The following is a 21,585-nucleotide window of genomic DNA, read 5'->3' as shown; positions in this document are numbered from 1 at the left end:
GCATCACGCTAACGTTCATGCTAAGCATCAGGCACAGCTCTGTGTCTGTCAGGTGACGGAACCCTCGGCACACCCAGCTGTTCCTCGGCTCCGTGCTCCGCGCTAACACTCCGAGCTGCGACTCCTGTGAAGCAGCCACGTGAACGTCTGCGCCTAAATGCATGCACCGTTAATGGCGCCAGGTGTTGGACCGCCGCGTGGAGGTGCCACACGGAGACGGGGGGGGGGGGCTCATTAAAAAAGTTGCATACCTGCTGTAACGGAGAGCGGGGGGACAGGTAGACCACCAGAGACAAAGCCGACAAAAAGACAGACGCAAAACAGCAGAGGCGGCGAGCGAGGACGGCGGCGTGGAGAAAGTTTGCACTGGAAACTGGAGAATAAGGTGAGGAGAGAGGGATTAAATGGACAGCTCGTGAGAGAGGTGAAAGGACTGGAGAAGACAGAGGGATTCCCCGATGGCATCTCATCTCTCTCACTTTCTTGCTCTCCTTCTCCCCATTTCCTTCCTTTTTTTCTCCCAATAAATCATTCTGACTTCTCCTTAACCAACTCATTCCCAGCAGGCGAACAGAAAACTGTAACAGTCTTTCTTCTATCTGCTCTTTCTCTTTCTGTCTGGCCTGGTCCTCTCTCTCTCTCTCTCTCTCTCTCTCTCTCTCTTTCTCACACACACACACACACACACACACACACACACACACACACACACACACGTTTGTGACAGTGGAGCACTTACTAAACATTTTATCATGTCTCAGGAAGACATGATGGAGCTCCAGCATCCAGCGACATCACACACGCGTGGGACGGACACTGTCATGTAAATATGAATTCATGACTTGCAAAAACAAAACACGACTAGTGAGTCCTTGAAACTTTAAAAATCAAAACACCAAAACACCACAGCTTAATTCATGCAGTTTGTTCACTGAATGGATGGAGATTAGGCGCCAGTGTTAATGTGCTGCTGCTGTAGGAGGATTGGACGCGACACCGGTGCCGTAACAGTCTGAGCATCTTCAGCTCAGAGTGGTCCTAGCATGTGTGTGTGTGTGTGTGTGTGTGTGTGTGTGTGTGTGTTTTAAAATGCTAAATGCACACGTGTGTGAGAGAGAGCGTGGCTGCGCGAGGAGGAGGAGGAGGTGGAGGAGGGAGAGGGGTGTTAAAGCAGGCTGCACACAGTGGCTGCAGACGTCTCCAGCTGAAGAGGAGGAGGGGGTGTGGGGGGGGTCAAAGATTTTCCACTTTTCCACCAGCGGTGGAGGTCGAACAGTTGACACCCACGCGCGCGCACGCCGAAAAAAAAAAAAAAAAAAAAACTTCCATTCGCAGCAGCGATGCCCGACGCGCAGCGACTCGGCCACAATATTGGAGGAATGCGCTTTTGTCGCTGGCAGGGGGTGGAGTTAGAAAGTGAACGAGCGCTGCCTACCAAACGCGGAGAGGAGAAGCAGCGGAGAAGCAGCGAGCGGAGACACGCGCGGCCAGGCTGCTCAGCGCCAGCGATGCTGCCCGGACACAGCTGAAGAGGAAGCGGCCGCCCGATCTGCACGCAGCACCGGCGCGCGTGGCGCCTCGGGGATCCTTTGGGGGGGAACGAAGAAACTGCGGCGCGCGCAGAAACTGTTGAGAAAAAAAGAAGAGGATTTTTTTTAGTGCATGTATTTCTGTTTTCCCACTATTATTGTTGTTTTCATCACGCCAATCGCGCACAACTGCTTCGGACAGGACCGTTTCATGCTTTCCTTGTTTGGACCCGGCACCACCTCACCGGCCTCCCGCGCTCCTCTGGCGGGCTCACGAGCAGCACTTCCCGGTGAGAAGAGCAGGACGAGGCGCCGCTCCGCCGTAAACGGGGACCCCCCCCCCCCTTGTTTGAAGCCCCGGGATTTTTTTTAGGAGGAGGAGGAGTGCAGTGCCTGGTTTATGAGAGGGGAGGGAGGGCGGGGGGTCGGTCACTTCACACCACAATAGACTTTTGAGCCGTTCCAACACTTATTAGCCAGAGAGTGTTTTAGCCTTTGTGTGCATGCGTGAAGCTGTTGTTTCTCCCCTCTGCCGTGTGCTAGGCGCTTGCTGGGATGTTTGAGTCGCGCTGCTTGGTGGGCTGAAGGGACCGAGACGGTGGCCGGAGAGACCGCAGGGACGCAGGCCGAGCGAGGAGTCGGGAGCATGGCTCTGGTGGCGCTGTCTCTCTGGGTGCTAACGAGTCTCACCTGGGCGAACGTGCTCCAGGTGTCCGCCAACAGACACTCCGTGTACTGGAACAGCTCCAACATACAGTAAGTCTCCCGTGCGCGCGCGCGTCTGTGTGTGTGTGTGTGTGTGCGTGCGCGTGCGTGCGTGCGTGCGTGCGCGCGCGTGCGGCGCACCTCCACCTGCCGAGGCGCGTGGAAGCGTGCTGTGCGGCCGCCCGTGAACCGCTGCGCCTGAGCTTTGTCGGGGTCTCCGCACCTCACCCCCTCCTCCCCCTTCCCCCCCCCCCCCCGTGTGTGGCCACCGTTTATCGCCGTCCTTCCACGCCGAACTTTGGCGTCTGAGCGGACCAACATGTGCCTCTGGAGCTCCCCTCCGTCACGCCGCTCCGCTCCCGCAGCCGTCTCCTCTATCTGGTTCAATTAGGAGCACTTCTTCATCCTGACCTCATTGTGTTGTAGCAGTGTCACTATTCAATCTCTCCTCCGCGCTGCCTCTCCAGCCCGCTCCCTCCTTCTATCCCTCTCTAACCCCCTTTCTTGTTTACACTCAGTCCGTTGGCCTTTTTGTTATCCTCCTAATCCGCCCGCTCTTCGCCTCCACGTCGATCCCAGAGAAGAGGCTCCCTTTTCTCCTCCAAATCTGCCTTTTTGCCGCCGTCCTCGCGAGTCCATGGTTCTGCCACTGGATCCTCAAGAATGTAGTGGGTCTGCAGCGGGCCCCTCCTCCTCCTCGCAGCCCGTGCTCCTCAAGCTGGGGCCGGACCAGCTGCGTTTCGGAACCGCGGCTTTAACAGGTGCTCTGCTCTAAACGCTCCGACGGGAGTTTGCACCCGGGCGCCAAATGAGCCATTAGCTGAGTAGTTCAGCGGATAAGGTCACGACGCCACGCAGCAATCAGCCCAAAGTGTAGGCGCGCGTCGCACGCCGACACGCACCTTCCTCCCCGTTCTCCATCTTGCAGCGAGCGGGCGCTGCCGTTGTGTCGGCTGTGACGACGCCTCCATTCAGCAGAATGTGCGGGGCTCCGCTCATTCTCAGCGAGTGCTCTTATTGGGGACGTAAACACGGGCAGGTGCGCGGCGTTCCCGTCTGCGCCAGCGGCGGCGCTGGGCCCGTGGTCGGAGCTCACGGCGTGGAGCGAAGCCGCGAGAGGCGAGGGTGTGCTGCACGCCCCGTTTCCGCACGTCATGGAAAACCTGAATTTGCACAGTTGCTTCCATTGCGTTTCAGTTGAACAAGGGTTTCAATGCCGACGAAATTCCACTGAAGATGATTTTGATCAAAGGTGTCCTCGTCTTCGCCAAATTAAAGAATGACGAAGAATTAACGAACATATTTTACACAATTATGCCACGCAGGTCAGATAGGTCTTTGTATATGTTGATGATTCACACAGAGCAGATGGACTGAAGCAGCTTGGAGCAGTCTGACCTTTGACCCCACTCTCATGGACCTGCAGTCACTGTAAAAACTGTTTTCACCCCAGAGTATTCTTAGCCCCTGCAGAGAGCGTGTGCGTGTGTGTGTGTGTGTGTGTGTGTGTGTGTGTGTGTGTGTGTGTGTGTGTGTGTGTGTGTGTGTGTGTGTGTGTGTGTGTGTGTGTGTGTGTGTGTGTGTGTGTGTGTGTGTGTGTGTGTGTGTGAGAATGAGAGTGATTGCAGTGTTATTAATTAACCACATAAAACACACACACACAGTGACAGCGTACGAGCAGCGAGTGGGGACTCAGCCTGCTTTCAAGCAGACAAAGGGTCCATGGACACCGGCACACAAAATGCAGAGCAACTGTCTAATCCACTCCTTGATACACGTCGGGGCCATTTTTGCTGCTGCATGGCTCCCATTGCCAGCATTTATTTTAATCTTTGCACTCAACACCACGCCACAGCGTTTGTGGGGTTGGCTGGCGCGTCTCTAGCCGCTGGCGACCAGCCTCTCTGGAGTTGCTGTAACTCGCAGTGCAGTGGAGGTTTAGAAGGCCAATAATGAACTGTAGTATAGCTGTCAGTTTGAGTGGTAAACACATTGTAAAGCCTCAGGACCCTCCAGTCTCTGGAGCAGCTTCTGACCCCGAGACACTCATCAACCACAGGAGGCGGGCTGAGGCGGCTGCCGAGGATCAGACTTCTCCACTTCCACATTAACGCTCACGCCGTGCACGTATAGTGGCGGCTATACGTGCACCTTTCTAATTAAGTGGGTACACTGAAGCATACACACTCGTCCCCGGTGTGTCCTTTTTTTTTTTTTTTTTACTTTGTGGAAATGGATCAAATCCTGCGTTTGCACAAATGCTGCTGCCGCTGCCTATCAGTCACTTGTCATTGATATCCCTGGGCATGAGTGTGTGTATAATGGTGTGTGTGTGTGATGCCTTGTGTGTGTTTGTTTGCCCTGTTACAGATGTCTCTGTTCACTGATGGGTGACCGAAACAAAAACAAATCCATCAGTCCGTTAAATCACACATTATCTTCCACCACCTGGCAATTAACCACCGCTGCGACTGTGAGCGCGCGAGGGTCCGCGTCCGCTGCATGTGTATGTGTGCGTAATCTAATAACGCAGCAGTTAGCTCATCTGCATAATGGATATCTGGTGATATCTCTTAATTTATCCGTTGTATGTTTCGGAAGCGATTAGGTTCCACATAAACAAACACGTAGGCGCCGCTCGGCAGCGGGTTCGCGCGTCCGTGACCTCGACGTACGCCACACGCAGCTGGGCTCTGCTGGCGCTCATAGAAATGCATGCGTGCGCTGATTTAATGCAGAGGATGGGACTTGTTTAATATTCATCTGTGTAATCAGAGGTGCACAAAGACACATCACACAGGGCAAGAGAGAACGCGGTGAGTGAAGAATACTAGAGGGCTGGTTAGAGGACTGGGGGAGAGTCATCATAATAATGATAATCATGCTTGGCCAGTGGCCTCATCCTCCACGCTGTGTGTGTGTGTGTGGGGGGGTGAACATAGACAGAAACAAGAGGATTAAACAGGCCAGTCAAACAACCCCGTGGCAGAAACACAAACCCATCCATCTCCCAGCCCCACTTAGAACAACAACATTTACATTTATGAATATCTGTAGGGGGGACTCTCTCAGTCAGGCCTGTGTGTGTGTGTGTGTGTGTGTGTGTGTGTGTGTGTGTGTGTGTGCGTGCGCGTGGATGTAGAAGCCATCCTTCACAGACGTAAGCTCCCGCTCACACAGGCTCAGCCATCAGCGTTACAGCTGTATCAGGCTGCTCATTAGTAACGAGTAATAAGGCCACATAGTGCACAGGTGAGTGGGTTCTGTCTGTCTGTCTGTCTGTCTGTCTGTCTGTGTGTGTGTGCGCGCGCGCGCGCGCACGTGCGTGCCGACACTTCACAGAGACATCGTTAATTAAAGCAACGGGGAACACCTGTGTAACGGATGACGACTGTTGGCATAATAGGATCCAGTGGTTCTCCCTTTGATTGAGCAGGCGTCATCTGGCAGCACGGCAAAGCAATAGGAGAGGTGGGAAACATTACAGTGATTGTCCTCCTCCTAATCTTTCCCATCTTATCTGGGCATGAGCTAGATTCAGGAGCTCCCACCTCCTACTCCGCTTGCCTGATGGGTAAGCACTCTTGGGGTGGTGGTATTTTGGGAGCCGCGCGGTCTAATGTAAATGCTGCGAGCCTGTTTCTTTCTCTGTCAAATGAAGTTGGACTGAATCTTTCCAGCGCTGGGAGAGATGTTGCCGGCTTTGAGCTCCGCTCCTCCTTCCTTCTCGCCGCTCTTTCACGCTCCGCTCCTCCCACGCACTTTTAGTTTTTGACCAAAGCCACCTCTTATGTGGCACTCTCTTAACGCGCCTCCTTGCAGATGCTATAAATTTACACACATACACACACACACACACACACACACAAAACACTCCCATTGATCTCGAGTAAAGGACAAGCCTGACTTATCGAGCCCACACTGTTTTCCTGCATCTCTCCATTGACTCTTTTTCATTTCCTCAAACGCTGTCTCGCCTCCATCATCGACTAATCGCAGGCATGGCTATGAAAATGCAGTATTGATGTCCAGCGTTCGCGCTCGCTCGGCCTTGAGGTGACCACTAACTGGTCGCCGTAACGGTTTGGTTTCAAATCAGAGGTTTTTAGACAGATTTTTTTTCTGCTCCCACCAGGTTTTTATGAAAGACGCAGACACTCGCTTAATTCTGATCAAGCCTGACACATGTGAAGGCATAAATGTCTGGCCTAGCGTTCCTATTGATCTAAGGGACTGCTGATTCAATGCCGATGGCTCAGAGCTTGGCACTCATGCTTTGCAGGCTCTATATATCAGGCTTCTCGGGCTCATTACTAGAATTAAAACCCTGCTCCCACAGACTAGGACTGAGTCCTTTTTTTGAATGGAAAGAGTCAGAAGGTCGACGATGCTCTTGGACCAGGATTCAGCACCACCCAGGAGGCAGTGCCTGGATGATCTGAATACCAGGAGAATGCAGAACACGGCGTCACGGCCCGTGTTTCCCAGGTTGAGAGTGTATTTTTGTTGTCGGCCTCTGGGGAGGTGGAGGTGTAGCACGGTGGGCTGCAGAGCTGCACGCCAGCGCTGTGCTCCTCGCAGAACGCTCCATTTCATCAGCATCACACACTTTACTGAGAACTACTGTAAAATCCAAAGGTCCTATAAAATGTGACGCAGTGGGGGGGTGACTGTGTATGGGAAGCGTTTTGTGCATGGTGACCTATTTTATACACGAGTGATGGTGAAACAGAGTTTTCTGGACTTGTAATGTACCGTTGAAGTCCTTCACTCATGAGCGTCTGGATGAACGTGACAGTGGTTTGCTGTATTGTTTCCATTATCTGTGCACATCTGTGTGTCGTTTGGCCAAAACATCAGGTTCCACCGAAGCACAGCCGCTTCGTGTTGATAAAGCCATATGTGACCTTCTCCATGTCTGGACCAGTGCGTTTTGTGATTTATGACGCTGACAACCCGAATCGTTTTCCTGAGATTTTTCTTCTCCCGACCTCTAATGTCAGCGAACGTGTCGCGTTAGAGCTTTGAGAGGCAGCTGTACGTGCTATTGTTCCTTTGTTGTGCCTGCTGCCGCGGTGGGAGCGAGCATTGTGTCATGGATGAAATCATATCATTTATCGTTTTGTGCATCAGTTACATGTGTGAAATAGGAAAAGCAGACCGTGTCTCGGAACATCTTTGAAAATGTTTGTTTTAATACATTTCCTGCATAAAATGGCTGTTTGTGTTCCTCATGCTTCTCAGCAGCTCTGCAGCGCCACTGACTTGACTTTGTGAAATGTCTGACTTTGTGACCCACTGACTTTTGGCACAGAGTTTCTGTGGTTTGGTTGTTGTGTTGTGCTTGTGGGGAGATTGGGTCCAAATATATCGTGGACAGCATGACAGATGTGCTCTTTTTACTTAATTCTCCCTTTTCTGCTGTCTTAGTGCTGTTTGGATCCTGAATGGGATTAAAGGCGGCTCTCGGGTGTTTGGACCAGGCCGACTGGTCGCACCTGCGTTCGGGCCCGGTGTGATCCAGTCTGAACAAGCGAGCTCAGTCCCAGTGAATAGACGGACCCCTGCCTTTGCTTCCACTCATTGCCTGTCGCAGTGATTGCTGTGGATGAGCAACATCAGCAGCGGTTTTACTAGCTTAACAGCGTGTCAGGAGCGATCCTGTTTACATTGTAGTTCAGTGGCATTAAAACTCAGAGTCACACGTCGATACCGGCCTCCGCGTTGGGCTGAACACTGCTGCACAGCCTGGAGGTTACCCAAGGACAGCGTCCGCCTGAGCAATGCCAACGCATAAAAAGCAAATCTACGCGCCCGCTTTATTGTCACCAAACAGATGTTTCCTAAACAGCTTTAGATGATAACAACTGTGACGGTCATAAATACACGTTACCATAACGAGTGTTGGAGTCATGCAGCGTTAACATAGCGCCGTACAAGTCTTTTCTCGTTATCTCTAGATTTTAGGTAACAGTGTCTGGCGAAGCAACAGTTTAGTCTCCCCGTCCACGTCCACGTGGTGAATATGAACAAATTGTCCGCAGAGAACAATTCCCCACAGTGCGGAGCTGGAGGCTACAGTCGGAAGCGCTCGCGTCTACACACGCTGTTCTTGTTGATATTACCATTATTCTCTAAGCTGATGCCGACACAGTGTAATCAGGTGCTAATAACAAGGCTGTGATGTTCACAAGCTGTTTGAAAGTGCTCTACGTATCTGTGTGTGTGTGTGTGTGTAAGTATTCTCTATGCGACGTCTACTCCACTCCCAGCCAGTGCTGCTGGTGCTTTGGGGGGGTCTCATAATGTAGACTGTCAGCTTGTGCACACACACAGCAGATGCTCGCATGGTGTGTTGGTGACGTGGCTAATGATAGCAGCGTAGCGGCACTCTGAGGCCATATGCTGAGCCTGATCGCAGCCGAGCGGAGTGATCCAGTGCTAATAAACTCCGCCGGCGTGACAATTAGACACCCTCCACCTAAAGAGAACGCGGCCACCGGCGGAAGCGCAGCTGCTCTCGTGCAGCGGACGGAGGAGCCCGTGAGCGGTGGCCGTTGGCGGAATCGGTGCCCATTGTTGAGCTTCGAGTGTTGTTATCGCTTCATCTGGAGGCAAACATCTTCAGATCTCTGAAGAAGATATGAGTTCTGTGCGAGAGGCATTGTGAGGTATAACAAAGCCTTGGTGTATCGGTCCACGAGGGATAAAAAGCCAAAGCAGGGACGTCTCTGCTGCGAAGTGCAGAGGACACAAAATTATGCTTATTCCATCCAGAGAGAGAAAGAAGAGAGAGAACGTGAGAGCGGCGGTGAGGCAGAGTCTTTAATTGAGGTTTTATCCATTTAAGCTGTCACTAAGAGGCCAACTCTGAAACCTTTTAACCACTTTCCTCTCAGTAATGACACAAATCAGAGAGGAAATGTGTTTTTGTCGGAGCGTTGGTGTGAATATGTGTGTGCGTGTGTGTGTGTGTGTGTGCGTTCGTGCGAGCTAGCGTTCATGAAGCAGGAGGGTAATTATGCGGAAATTGGGAAATGGCTAAGTGAATTATGACCTTGTTTCAGCAGAAGGCTTTAATCAGGCCCAGCCAGGCCAAGGAGGAAAGGCGCTACACAAGCGCTCTGCAGCCGGGCGGTGCTGACAGTCAGCCGGGCTGATGTGCCACTCAGCCAGTTGATCACGAGGCTCAAATGGTTTGGAAGCTGTTAGTTTGCGGCGTCGGGTCGCACACAGAGCAGCAGGGACCGGCACCAGATCAGAATGAAGGAGTATCAGCCCGTTTGGGTGACTGAGCTGCCCCTCGGCGGGATTTATTTACTTGCTGCTCAATAATACAAGTCGCCTTTAATTGCAAAATAAAGCAAATGTGCTCATCAGTGGTACGGGTCCATAGTTATAATAAATAGACTCTAAAGTGAGCGTTTGGTTACGCTCATGGTTTGGGGGTCTCTAGGTGAGTGCTGGTAGTGATTTAATGCTTTAAGCAAAAGGATGATAAAATGAAATAAAATTCTCCGTGCTGGGGTAAAATGCCCAGATCGTTTTTATTTTAATTTTATTTTATTGCTCTAGCTATCAAATGAACCGTCGTAGCAACTCGGCAGGAGGTTGCCCTAGATTCAGTTTGAGCAACGGTCTGTGCATATCCCTCGAAATAATAATCTGCAACTGGTGATGTTCATTATACGCTATCGATACGCTACCCGACCGGACTCACGGCTTCATCTGTAAACGTCTGTTATTGGCAGAAGATTTTTTCATTTGCAACAAAAACTATTTAACTATGAGTTGATGAATTTGAAGCTAATTTCAACGATGAGCTGAATTTTAATATGAGACTGATTGAATTAAAAATTACGAAAGTCCTACATCCAAATGTGGAGAAATCAGCTTGATTGAAAAAGGTTTTTTTTAAAAATTGAAAAATACATAAATACTGTTGAAATGTACAATTTCAAACCATTTATTTATTCATTGACACGTTGAATCAAACGTTTTTGTATATTATAATCTAAAAATCCAAACTCATCATTTAAAGCAAATCACTATGAACAGGATGCAAGTGGATGAAATCATCACAAGGTTTATTTAATCTCAAAAGCAAAACTTTTCAAAAAACGCCGTATTATTGTGATTAGATCAGGCATCCAGTGCGCGCGTATCCTCAGACTTTGGTCGTGTTCTCACACAGATGTAACAGAATAAAATGTATTGGAGGTGGTGCTGGAGACGGACTGGGAACGGTACGAGCTGCTGGTTTTGTGTGCAGACTTACAGTAGGTTAATGTAGGAGCCCAGCAGGCCTCACACTCCACTAAGCCTGGCTTTAAACCATGAAACGGATTCATCTTGAGATGCATAAAGAAAAGAGGAGGATTAACGTAACGAGGCGTAAACAAAGTAAACACGTCCCAGTAATTAAGTAGTTGACTGATCGCAGGTGGTGTAACAGGAAGCTAAACGCGGAGCAAAAACGCATCTGTGGCATTTAATAGCGTTGGCGTCCTTATTGATACTGTGTGTGTGTGTGTGTGTGTGTGTGTGTGTGTGTGTGTGTGTGTGTGTGTGTGTGTGTGTGTGTGTGTGTGTGTGTGTGTGTGTGTGTGTGTGTGTGCGTGGTCAGCATCGCCTCTGGATCGATGCTGTCCTGCACCTCCCCTCTTTCTCCGTGCTTCTGCCTCCCCTCCCTCGCTCGGCCCCGCGCCATCACTCCCTTGTCTCCTCCTCTGCATCATCATACTATCGAGTCTCTCTTCAGATCAGACGACGAGCGTGCGTGAGTGTGTGTGGGGGGGGTTCTGACGCCTCTTTATTAGGAATTCCTCTTCCTGGCATCACATTTTGTGCTGTGCTGAATGTCGGTGGGCCTTTGCACTGCTTTTCTATCGGTGTATTTTTAGACTTACTACAGCTGGACAAAGAATCGATCCCACAAGATTTGGTGCAGCACTTAATACAGCAATAATTAGCAATAATATTAATGGGTTTAAGTCTTCATTTTACATTAATTAGTGCAGAACGATTTTCACAGGAAGTTGAAGGAGAGCTTTGTCAGAAGTGTTTTACTGTACATTGTGTGTAGGTATCAGCAGTGTGAGGATTCTACCAACATCTGTCGTAATGAACTCATTGAGGAGTCATTTCCACCAATGTATGTGTAATGTTAAAGGTCAAAAGCGATTCCTTAGCTCTGTGAAGCTGCATGTGTACACTTGTGCGTGTGTGGTTTCACACGCACCTCCGTTGTGCGCATGCATTTCCATGAACAGCTGTGTGTTTGTGAGCAGATCCAGTGGCTGTCACTGGAAGGAGATGGAGCTCAGGAGGCTGAGAGCCGGTGCTGGCTGGTCTCCGCGCTAACACCCACGCTGTCTGCAGGCTCCGCTCTCTGCTCCGACGTGAGCCTCACAAATGCGCTTTCACTGCCGTAGTAAAACGGTGTGAATGAGCGCTGCCTGCCTCGCTCGCACCCGACTACCGTGTTTTTAATAAAAGCGCAGGACAGCGGCTGCTGCTGCTGCTGCTGGTTATGTACTCGTCGCGGTTTCATTTTTATTTAGGGAGGGCGGTGGCAGGGCGGGGGGTTGCGGGGCTGTTGTAATGAATGCGCTGCAGTTAAAAAGAATTCTGTGTCACTTCCCGGGAGAGAGAGAGAGAAATAAAGGTGGTGGAGTGAGAAGGAGAGGGAGATGTGGGAGGAGATGTTGTGAAATAGGATGTGTTGTGTTGATGGAGCGGAGTTCTTTGCAGCCGGGCAAATTCTCCTCCCATCCCAGCATTTGAGTGTACGAGTGCGAACGAGTGGGTGATGGAGGCGGTGGTGGTGGTGATGGTGGGGGTTTGCAGGAGGAATGTGAGAAAGGAGGCACATGAACGCCCCACGGCCTGCAAGCGTACCGCCCACACACGTTACCCGCATGTATTAGACCCATGCATATGCATAGTTCTCGCTTTCTCCTCGCGGAGAATCCACAGTTTCTCACAAACGCACCCAGACACACACATGGAGGTAATGCTTGTTTCACTGGGCCTATCTCTGTCATTACCTCCCACATATTCCTCAGGGGAGCACATTGTTATTTTCTTCCAGGCCTAATCAAATAAAGTAGAGCAACACACACACACACAGAGCCTATCGTGCACTTCTATGTTTGCGAAGGTGCGCTGGAATCAGCCTCGCGCCGATGGCCGCCGTCCCCCCGCCTGCTGTAAATCGCCTCCCAGCGCACACGCGTTGTGTTCTCCCGCCCGTGTTGTGTCACGCGTAGCGATTTTCTCCAGTATCGCTCCAAGTAATCAAAGTGTCCATGACGCACATAGGGCCGTAGGGACGGGAGAGCATGGGCGAGGAGGACGCTTCAGCTGTGCAGCTGCCATATTCGTTGGGCTGCGTGCAAGAAAAGCAAGCAACAAGCAAACAGAGCAGAGGCGAGGAAGGGGAGGACGCGGAAGAATAGAGCGAGCCGGGCCCTGCAGAACAGGTCTGCCAAAACCCAGGTCAATTGTGATGAAAATGGCCGTTCACATGACCACAATAGCGGCTGACTGACAGCACTAAAGCGGCATGGACGGGCTTATCCTGATCACTCAGGGTCTTGACTGGGGAAATCACAATGCCCTGGAGATGTGTCCTTTTCGGGCTTGGAGGATCACAGAGCGCCCACGATCCCAAGCTTTGGCCCTGAAACGTCCCCGGCATTAGCATATCAATGGCGCCTCGGCAGCTCCGCCAAGACGCAGGGCGGCTAGCGATAGCGCCTCCTGGTTAGCATCGCCCCGCGCCTTCACAGGGCTATTCAGCGGGGAGTCAATGCTAACTCAATGCTAAGTGTGAATGCTCGCCGCTGTAGCGTGAACCCATGTCTGGCGGTGCATTCAGGCTCCCGGCATCTGTGTCTCTCATTTTATCTCTCGGCCTCACTCTGCTTATTATTATATTTCTCACATTTTAAGTTGTTCTCTCATAAAGAGGCAAATATTGAACCTCCAGAATGTTTTCGGTGCCAACTGAAATGCATCTGTAGAGCGGAGGACTGGAAACTTTATCCAAGCAGAAAAGTTGCTTCTCTTTACTTAGTCTTCGATTAAACACAAAGTGTGTAATCCTAATTTTAGACCTGATTTCCTTTGGTGGTTCTTGGTGTCATTGAATGTTTGATTTTATTTCAAATATTGGTCTTCATTTATAAAACAAAAAAAAGGATTTTTTTTTTCCTTTAATAAACACTTGAGCATCTGCAAATCATTGACGACCAGCTGAACAATTCATGATCCTAGAAACTATCAACCTTGTGGTGAGATTATTTTCACAGCTGCTCATTCCGGATCTCCAGAGTTAACTTTCATACTCAGCCTGGAAGCGTAGCTCAGGAAAGCTGAGTGGTTGAATATCTACGGTGCCGCGATAAAGTGAGCTCCCAGCTCGTTTCATGCTGATGCCACCAGCAGAGTTGTTGTAGTTGAAGGATGAGTGACTGAGTGACTGAATGAACCGCTGAGCGATCAGGTTTTACACAAACACAACCGTCAGAACTGTCCACAGGCTCTTCTTTAAAGTGACCACGATGGATGAAAAAAAAAAAAAAAAAAAAGTGACCACGATGGAAACATCCTGGATGTGTAAGAAGAATGGAGGCCAGTTGAATCGACCTTCAGATCTTTATAGTGTAATTAGCTGTTTTCATTATGACGAAGGTAAATTCAGGTCGTGTCAAACCTGTGATTTTAAATCATCTGGAGAAGTGTGTTGAAAAGTTGAAGACACTTGATTTACAGTGCACTAGTGCAAACTTTAAAGCGGTATAATCGACTCCTGCCGATCCAGATCGTGATACGTTTAATAGATAAAGACCAATACAAAGCTCTCAGCTTCTGCTGTATCACAGCTGCTGCTGTATCAGGCTCTCCACATGGTTTTCTTATAGAAACAGCCTGAAACTGCCGAGCTGAAGGTGTAAAGCAGAAAAAGTTCTAACCTCTGCACGTCGTCAGGATATATCACATGAGCCTTCAGTGGATGGCGTTTGGTATCATCACAATGCAATTAAAGATATTAGGCAGCAAGAGAACAAGCCACAATGCAGTGTTAACCTGGTTATTACACTGTGGGGAGGAAATAGATGATCTGGAGAGGAAGGCCTGGTTTCTAAATGATGCAGAGGGAACGCACAATGAGATAGAGAGAGGGGCAGGAAGGAGAAAATCGATGAAAGTAAAGCACGGAGAAACTAAAAGGGCAAAGGAGAACGGAAGACGAGGAAAACAGGTGCGATGCCGGCTGTAAACGTCTTGCTTTGTCATTGGGAATCAGAGCCATCGGGCAGGATGCTGTACTAGTTTCACTCTGTCAGTCTCACACACACACACACACACACACACACACTCTCAGACGCGGCCTCCGCTGCGTATCGGCAGAGCTGAGAGGTTATCATGCGTCGTCAGGTGCCAGGCCGACTCCTCGTAGCCGGTTTGTCATTTGTAATTAGAGAGAAAAGGAGAGCTGGCTTGTTTTTTTCCCCTGTTCTCTGGCTGAAGGCTGTCTCCAGGTATCGACAGACGAGTGACGGGGACACACACACACACACACAAATACGAGACGCGTTTGACGGGCCAAGTTTGATTCCATTAAGTGGAGTTTGTCAGTTAGCCGGTGGAGTGCGGTGCTGAATGCTGATGGGCCGGACGGCGAGTCCCACGGAGCTCCACGGGATCTGAAGCAGCCTGTTCAGGCACTGAGGGCGACTGAGCAGTGGCAGGACTAACTATGACTATTTTATGTCAGTCACATAGACTCACATGCACACACACACACACACACACACACACGCACGCCCTATCTGGTGTTGTATGGCTATGTGGTCACGGTCCATGCAGCTCTGAGTTCTGGTCACGGTTAAAAAGGCTTCCTTCTGAAGAGGAGGGGGAAGTGGAGTCTTAAGACGGCGGAGGAGACGGGGCGAGGGGGGGGGGCAAGAGAAGCGGGATATAATAGGAGAGGGCTAACAGTGGGGGAGGAGGGCTGGGATGGACCAAAGACACAGTGAAAAGGGGAAGATAGAGGCTGAAGGTGGGTTTTCGGACTATGAAAGCCGGCGCGCCTCCATTCCTGTGCCATTGATGTATTCTAATGCTAAGTGTGTAATGCTGGGCCTCGACTGGTCTCTGGGAGAGACGAGCCTTTGATAGGCACAACCGAGCTCTGGGACAGATCCCTAGCATGGCATTCATATGCATATCCGTGCATGTGTGCGTGTACGCGCCGTTTTTAAGCCATTTAAGTAACTGTTTTTTAGCCATTTGTGCCAGTGGTTGATTGGTCTCATTTCCATATCAATGCGAGCATGTTTTAGCATCACACACACTAATCCTAAATTACCCCCAGGACCGTCCTGCTGGATGCGTTTATGACCTGCCTCTTCCTATGAATCCGTCTCTGATTTTTTTTTTTTTTTTTTGCGCATTTGAACGTGTGGCCTCGCTGTAACGTCTGCAGGTAATTGGCCATCTGCAGGAGAGGTCAAAGGTCACAGACTACATCCCTCCAGCCTGCGTGTGTGTGTGTGCGCCTGCGTGGCCCCGTAAGCGCCGCGTGAGGGGAGGGAGCGCACGGCTTTGTCTGCCGTGTGTTCTGGTCCCCCGAGCGATTACGGCGTGAAATTCCACACACATTGTGCGGCGACGGGGAGCCGGAGCGGGCGCACACATACTGTGGCGCACCTAAAGGAGAAGTCAGAGGGGCCGGTTAATGACTGGCGGGGACAGAAAGGGAGAAGGGCCGCGGCGGTGTCAGGGCTTTGTGATAGATGCTGGTTGTAAAATGACTTGCTCACAGGTTTATTGTCATGAAAAAAAGTAACGATCAGATCCAACAAGATTGATGCCATTCCTTCCTTTCCTCTTTTGTCTCACACACACACACACACACACACACACACACACACACACACACACACACACACACACACACACACACACACACACACACACACACACACACACACTCCTAATCCCCCTCTGGGTCCTGGAGACTCTCTCCCACGTGTGACCCTCCTTCACCCTGAGCACTTTAGTTTCCTCCTCGTGTTTTTTCCTCCCCTCGCTTCTTCGTCCGCCTTCACCTCCCCTCACCTGCGCACTCCACAGACTGCTGTGTATTTATCTATGCGCATGTGGCCTCCGCATGCTGCAAAGTGCTGTGTTTGTGCGAGACGGAGGAGGGGAAGTGCGAGCGAGTGCGAGCCTCTTCTACTTTCATCGCCTCTCTTTTTGCACCAGAACTTGATGGATGCCTCAGAACGGAGCAGGCCCGACTGCCGGTGCCGGCCCGTGATGCTGCTTTCACCTCTGTGACTGCGCGCTCAGAGGCACCGGGGGTTATTTGATCTCATTGTGTTGTTGGAGAGGGGTCTGCTCTCTTGCTTTATGACCGGCGCTGTAGGGAGATATTCAGCTTCACTCGCCTCTCCTCAACAATCCATCATCCCTCCTTCTCAGCAGAAAAACGTGCTCGGCTCATCTTATTACTTCCCCTTACACTCTCAGACAACATTTAAGACTTTCTTCCACCGGATCGCACTTAAAGGCACCTTAATGTATGCACACATTCTCTAGCTCTCTCCACAGTCTGCCTCGCAGGCTCATGGAGTGGAGCAACACCGCGCGCCTTGTGTTGGTGCAAACGAGGACGCGAGCGCTTGTTTTAATTGTGATAGTGCTCCAGTGACTCTCGGTTATTGCAGTGTGAAGGCGGAGCAGCGCCTTCGTGAAGACGTGGGGCGCGTGGTAAACGCAACGGGGACGGGGACCCGGCTAATGACTGCTTCTGCACACTTCATCAGCACCGCCGGCGCTTAATAGCGTGCGTACGTTTGATGGTGTTTGCGCGTGGGTGTGTGCGTCTGATCGCGACGCATATTGCTTTGTTGAGCCATTACGGTTTAATAGGCGTAGTGGAATGTGTGACGCGTTAATGCTCCGACAACACGAAGTAATGACACAATGAAACAATTAAATATGGCGGGAGAGAATTACTTTTTCAACAAGCAGCACCTAGAAGCAATTTGGAGTCGAGATTAGGCTTATTATGAGAAGAGAAGGAGCTTTCTGCTGATTCACAGGCTGGCGGAGCAGAAAAAAATCACCTTGAAATTAGAATTTGAGATGATTTCTGCGTGATAATATGCGTGTTTATGTTCATTGGCTCCAGAGCGCATCAGCGTTTTCACATTTACTTAACAGCTGTTTTTTTTTTTTTTGCTAATCCATGTGTTGATTAACTTTCTGTAGACTGTCAGAGAATTAGAAAAAAAGGTAAAAAGTGGAATGAAAAGGAGAATGTTTTTCCAAAAAATAAGCTAAACAACAATTGTAAATTTGCCGTGAAATGGGAACTCGCACATTTTAAAACTGGAAGTAGCAAAAAAAACCCACTCACTTAGATCTCAATTCAGTTCAGCAGCGCTGAAAGTTTTTTTTGATAGATTATTTTTAAAAAATGGTAAAAGACAAAACACAAAACATCCGTTTTTTATTCTTTGGCCAAACCCTCTCGTTTCCCTCTCAGTCCCGTCAGGTGAAGGGCAAACATTTACTTGTTCTCCTGAACCAGCCACAACCTGGAACACGTGTCTCCGCTCGCTTTGCTTCATTTTTACCTAGTTCTGAATTCAGAGCTCGGCCTAAATCGCACAAAGGATCTGTAGAGTTGATTTAAACTCTACAAATAAACACTGAGATCTTTTTCCAAAATGTTGTTGAAACAAACTGGGTCAGCGCCGGGCAAACAAACAAAGATACCACGACTAATGAGGGTCGGCCCTGCAAACATATTCAGTGTGGGCGACGGCCATATGTGTATATTTATGTTTAAATGCGGATTTCCTTATGTGCTGTGAAGTGTGGGAGTGCGAGACTGTGAATTCTGACTCATCAACACGAGTCAGAAACTGCTGGGAAATCTGAGGTTATTTGTCAGTTCTCACGTCTGTGTCCTTCTCCGTCTCCTCCTCCTCCTGTTTCATCCTCTTCTTATTGTTATGATTATTCCTAATCTCCTTCTTATTCTCCTTCTCCTCTCTCCTCTTGTCCTCTCTTCCTCGCGTGTATCTTTATGTAATCGTTTGTAGGGATCTGTTGAGAATTAGAGATCGAAAACCCATTTACAGAGGTTACCTACGTAAAGTCAGCCTATTTGTCTGCTGTGAAATCGAAACCTTACCCTCTGCCGCTTTCTCCTTTTTTCTCCTGCTCCTGTTCCCCTTTCTCAGATGCTCTCTCTCTCTTAACCTCTCTCTTGGGGAGGTCACATCTCCACAATGGAGGAGCGATAAGACGAGAGATAAGATGATTGGGAAGAAATGAGCGAATTTGTTAAAGACGTAGGGACGGACACAGATGACTGGGACATAAAGGGACTTTATTTTCTGCTCCTTCACAACGAGCAGATGAAGCTTCGAGGATATTTGATTGCTACCATTTATGCATTATTTATCTACACAAACACAATGGTAATATTGACACAATGCATTTAGAACTTCGAATGTCTGAGCTCACGCCCACATTTTATAAATTGACAATGACAATTAACAGTATGTGACATTAATTCTGTCAAAGATAATAAAAAAAAGAAGCTGATTGATTAATTAGGAATGACGGAGGGAATAAGGGACAGAACCAAAGATGTAGTTTAAATAAATAATGATGAATATGATTCTGAATACTGCATTGACATATTTTCATGTTCATGTTCTCAGATAATGGACAAATAGTATTTTCGCTGGCAGCTGCACAGAAACGATCAAAGCCGAACCCTAATTTGTTGGTAACCTAATTCAACCGGTAGCTGCTCCAAATCCTCGCTGTGGTTCGACAAACATCATTTCATGGCGACGTTCCTGCAGCTCGTCCGTATAAACATTCGCCGCATGGTCGGCCCGTGCCTGAGCTCCGCGTTCTAGCGTCACGTGAGCAGGTGACGATGATGCAGAGGTTCAGTTGATTTTAAATGGCTTCAGATTAGATGATGGAATTTTAGATAAAATCCCTAAAATGGAAAATGGACCTGACGCTGGGTTTCTACCATTACTGCTTCAGTGTGAGCGGTGGAACGTGGGGAAAGACAGAAGAGAGAGAGAGTTACTAAATGATGCGTGGTGACCGAACGGGGGGCGAATTGAGGGTTTAGGGTGAGAAATAGCATGATGCGAGTGTGAGAAAGGAGAGGAGAGTTGTGTGATGGTAAACAGGATTAGATCGACTTCGCCGCGGGGGAAGTGGTTCAGGCCTGCAGCGAGGAGAAGTGTGTGAGTGAAGTGACAGAGAGAGAGAGGGGGGAAATAGAGAGGAGGCACAAATGAGTCCAGGTAGAGAATCAGAAAAGCTGGAGTCAAGCAAAGGAGAACGTGCGAGACGCAGCGAAGTCGGCGTCTTTTTGGATAGTTGACGAGAAACCTGAATGTTTCCCTGTGAACCAAACGTCTTTCTCTAGAGACGTTTCCAGAGCTGGTCAGTCACAACAGAGTGAGGTGAGGTGAGGAGAGGACCAACACAGGTCTGGAGCTGTGTTTGTCCTGGTATCACTGGAGCGGCAGAACAAACAGAACCGCCTAAATGAAGTACGGCTGAGCTGCATTCCGACGTTTGCAGAACCAGTCCTGGCGCTGATTGGACGCAGGTGATGAAGGAGCCGCACGAAGGCGGTTGTTGTGTTGTTTCAGGTTATTTCGAGCGTTATTGTGTAAATCCGTGTGTGGCGCTGGTGGAAAAACCGACTCCGTGCACGGGACGTTGAACTACGTTGCTCTCGGGCCTCGTTAATTAAACAGCTCAACGTGTGTTTCACGTGGGTGAAGGTGACCAGTCGGTGTGAATAAGGATCCAGGGATTGTTTTTTTTAGTGTCGCATCGCTGCACCGGCATCAATCCATACCGGTCTGTAAACACACTGCACTGGCCGTTTCATGTAAGCGAGAACAAAACGGCCGTCAAACACTGAAAACCTGACGTTTGCATCTCTGCATTTACTTCATTCCCACTTTTTCCCAGTTTGTTTTAAAAAATAAAACTGAAGCGATGGTGGAAGCCGATTGGTTTCTGGGTCACAGGCAGAAGGATGGAGGACGCTGAAGATGGGAATAAATTAATTAAAACATTTCACCACAGATTTATTTTCCTTTTTTAAATTGGCCAATCACCAGCAGGAGTCAGATGATTGACAGGTCAGCATGAATAGTAGGCGCAGGGAAGAGTGCAGTAGGGTGACTTCCTCCAGCCCTCCCTCTGTAGAGTTCAGATAAAACCAGCAGCAGACACGCAGCTACGACACGTCCGTGTTAAGTGTTGAGGTCCTCCACTTAACACGCTGCAGCCAGCGGCCTCTTCAGGCTTCAGCCCCTGAGAACCGGTAAACGTCCTGGAAACCGGAGGGTCTCCATCGATTCCAGACGCGCGAAGAACCGAGTCTGCTCTCAGCGTCCAGACTGTCTGTCCTGCCTGTGTCCATGTCCTCAGTGCTCCTCATGCACCTCAGCTGATGTCACCTCTGAGACACACACACACACACACACACACACACACACACACACCAAAGCCAGAACAAACACTCTTAATGCTCCATCTCTCACTGCCCCACTTCTCGCTCGGTGGTTACGTAAAGCCGCGACTAGCGTGTTCTTGACACACACACACACACACACACACACACACACACACACACACACACACACACACACACACACACACACACACACACACACACACACACAGTGGTTCCTAAACGGCGAGTTTAACTCCTTCTAATGCATGACGGGGGGAAACCACGTCGTACAGATCTGTCCTCTGAAGTGTCTTTGTATCAAACGCATGGACACAAACTGAACCGTGGGTGCGTCGTGGTGTTCGTGCAGGAGACGTGTGCCGCTGCCTTCGCCAGCATGAACCCCTGGAGCTCGCAGTGTATTTTCCACATTACAGCTAGCGTGAGTCACTGTAACAGAGCCCTACACACTCATTAGTGCATTCGCCAGAGCTGAAGGTTCCTGCCACTGTAAACATCTGCCCAGCAACCCCCCCCACACACACACACACACACACACATACCACCATGTAACACAATCAGCACCACCATCACCAGCACCATCTACCACCACCAGCATGTTTCCTCCTTGGTGCACGCGGGTTTGTTTTTGTAATCAGCACCCTAACAGTAGTAGACCAGGAACAACGCTGTGGCAACGCTGCCACACACAGACGCACAAAGACACACAACATAAACAAGAATTTAATTTGTATGTTTATGCAAAGCCAGCATTGCCATTCAAACCAGCCGACCACAACCAATTACAAGCAATCC

The 21,585-nt window shown here is 49.7% G+C and overlaps 1 protein-coding gene across 1 annotated transcript in view; it reads left to right on the top strand.

Moving 5' to 3' along the window:
• The first annotated feature begins 1,325 nt into the window (after positions 1-1,325).
• Positions 1,326-21,585, top strand: part of efna3b (ephrin-A3b) — a 39,894-nt gene continuing 19,634 nt past the window's right edge. Inside the window, exons 1-2 of the mRNA XM_029128708.3 lie at positions 1,326-1,819; positions 2,073-2,285. Of these exons, the coding sequence (XP_028984541.1) occupies positions 2,176-2,285 (110 nt within the window). The 5' untranslated portion in view covers positions 1,326-1,819; positions 2,073-2,175. The remainder of the gene's footprint in view (positions 1,820-2,072; positions 2,286-21,585) is intronic.

The sequence above is a fragment of the Betta splendens genome, chromosome 16 (genome assembly GCF_900634795.4).
Source record: "Betta splendens chromosome 16, fBetSpl5.4, whole genome shotgun sequence".
NCBI lineage: Eukaryota > Metazoa > Chordata > Actinopteri > Anabantiformes > Osphronemidae > Betta > Betta splendens.
Note: the sequence above shows the minus strand (reverse complement) of the source record. Positions and strands in the feature narration are given on the sequence as shown.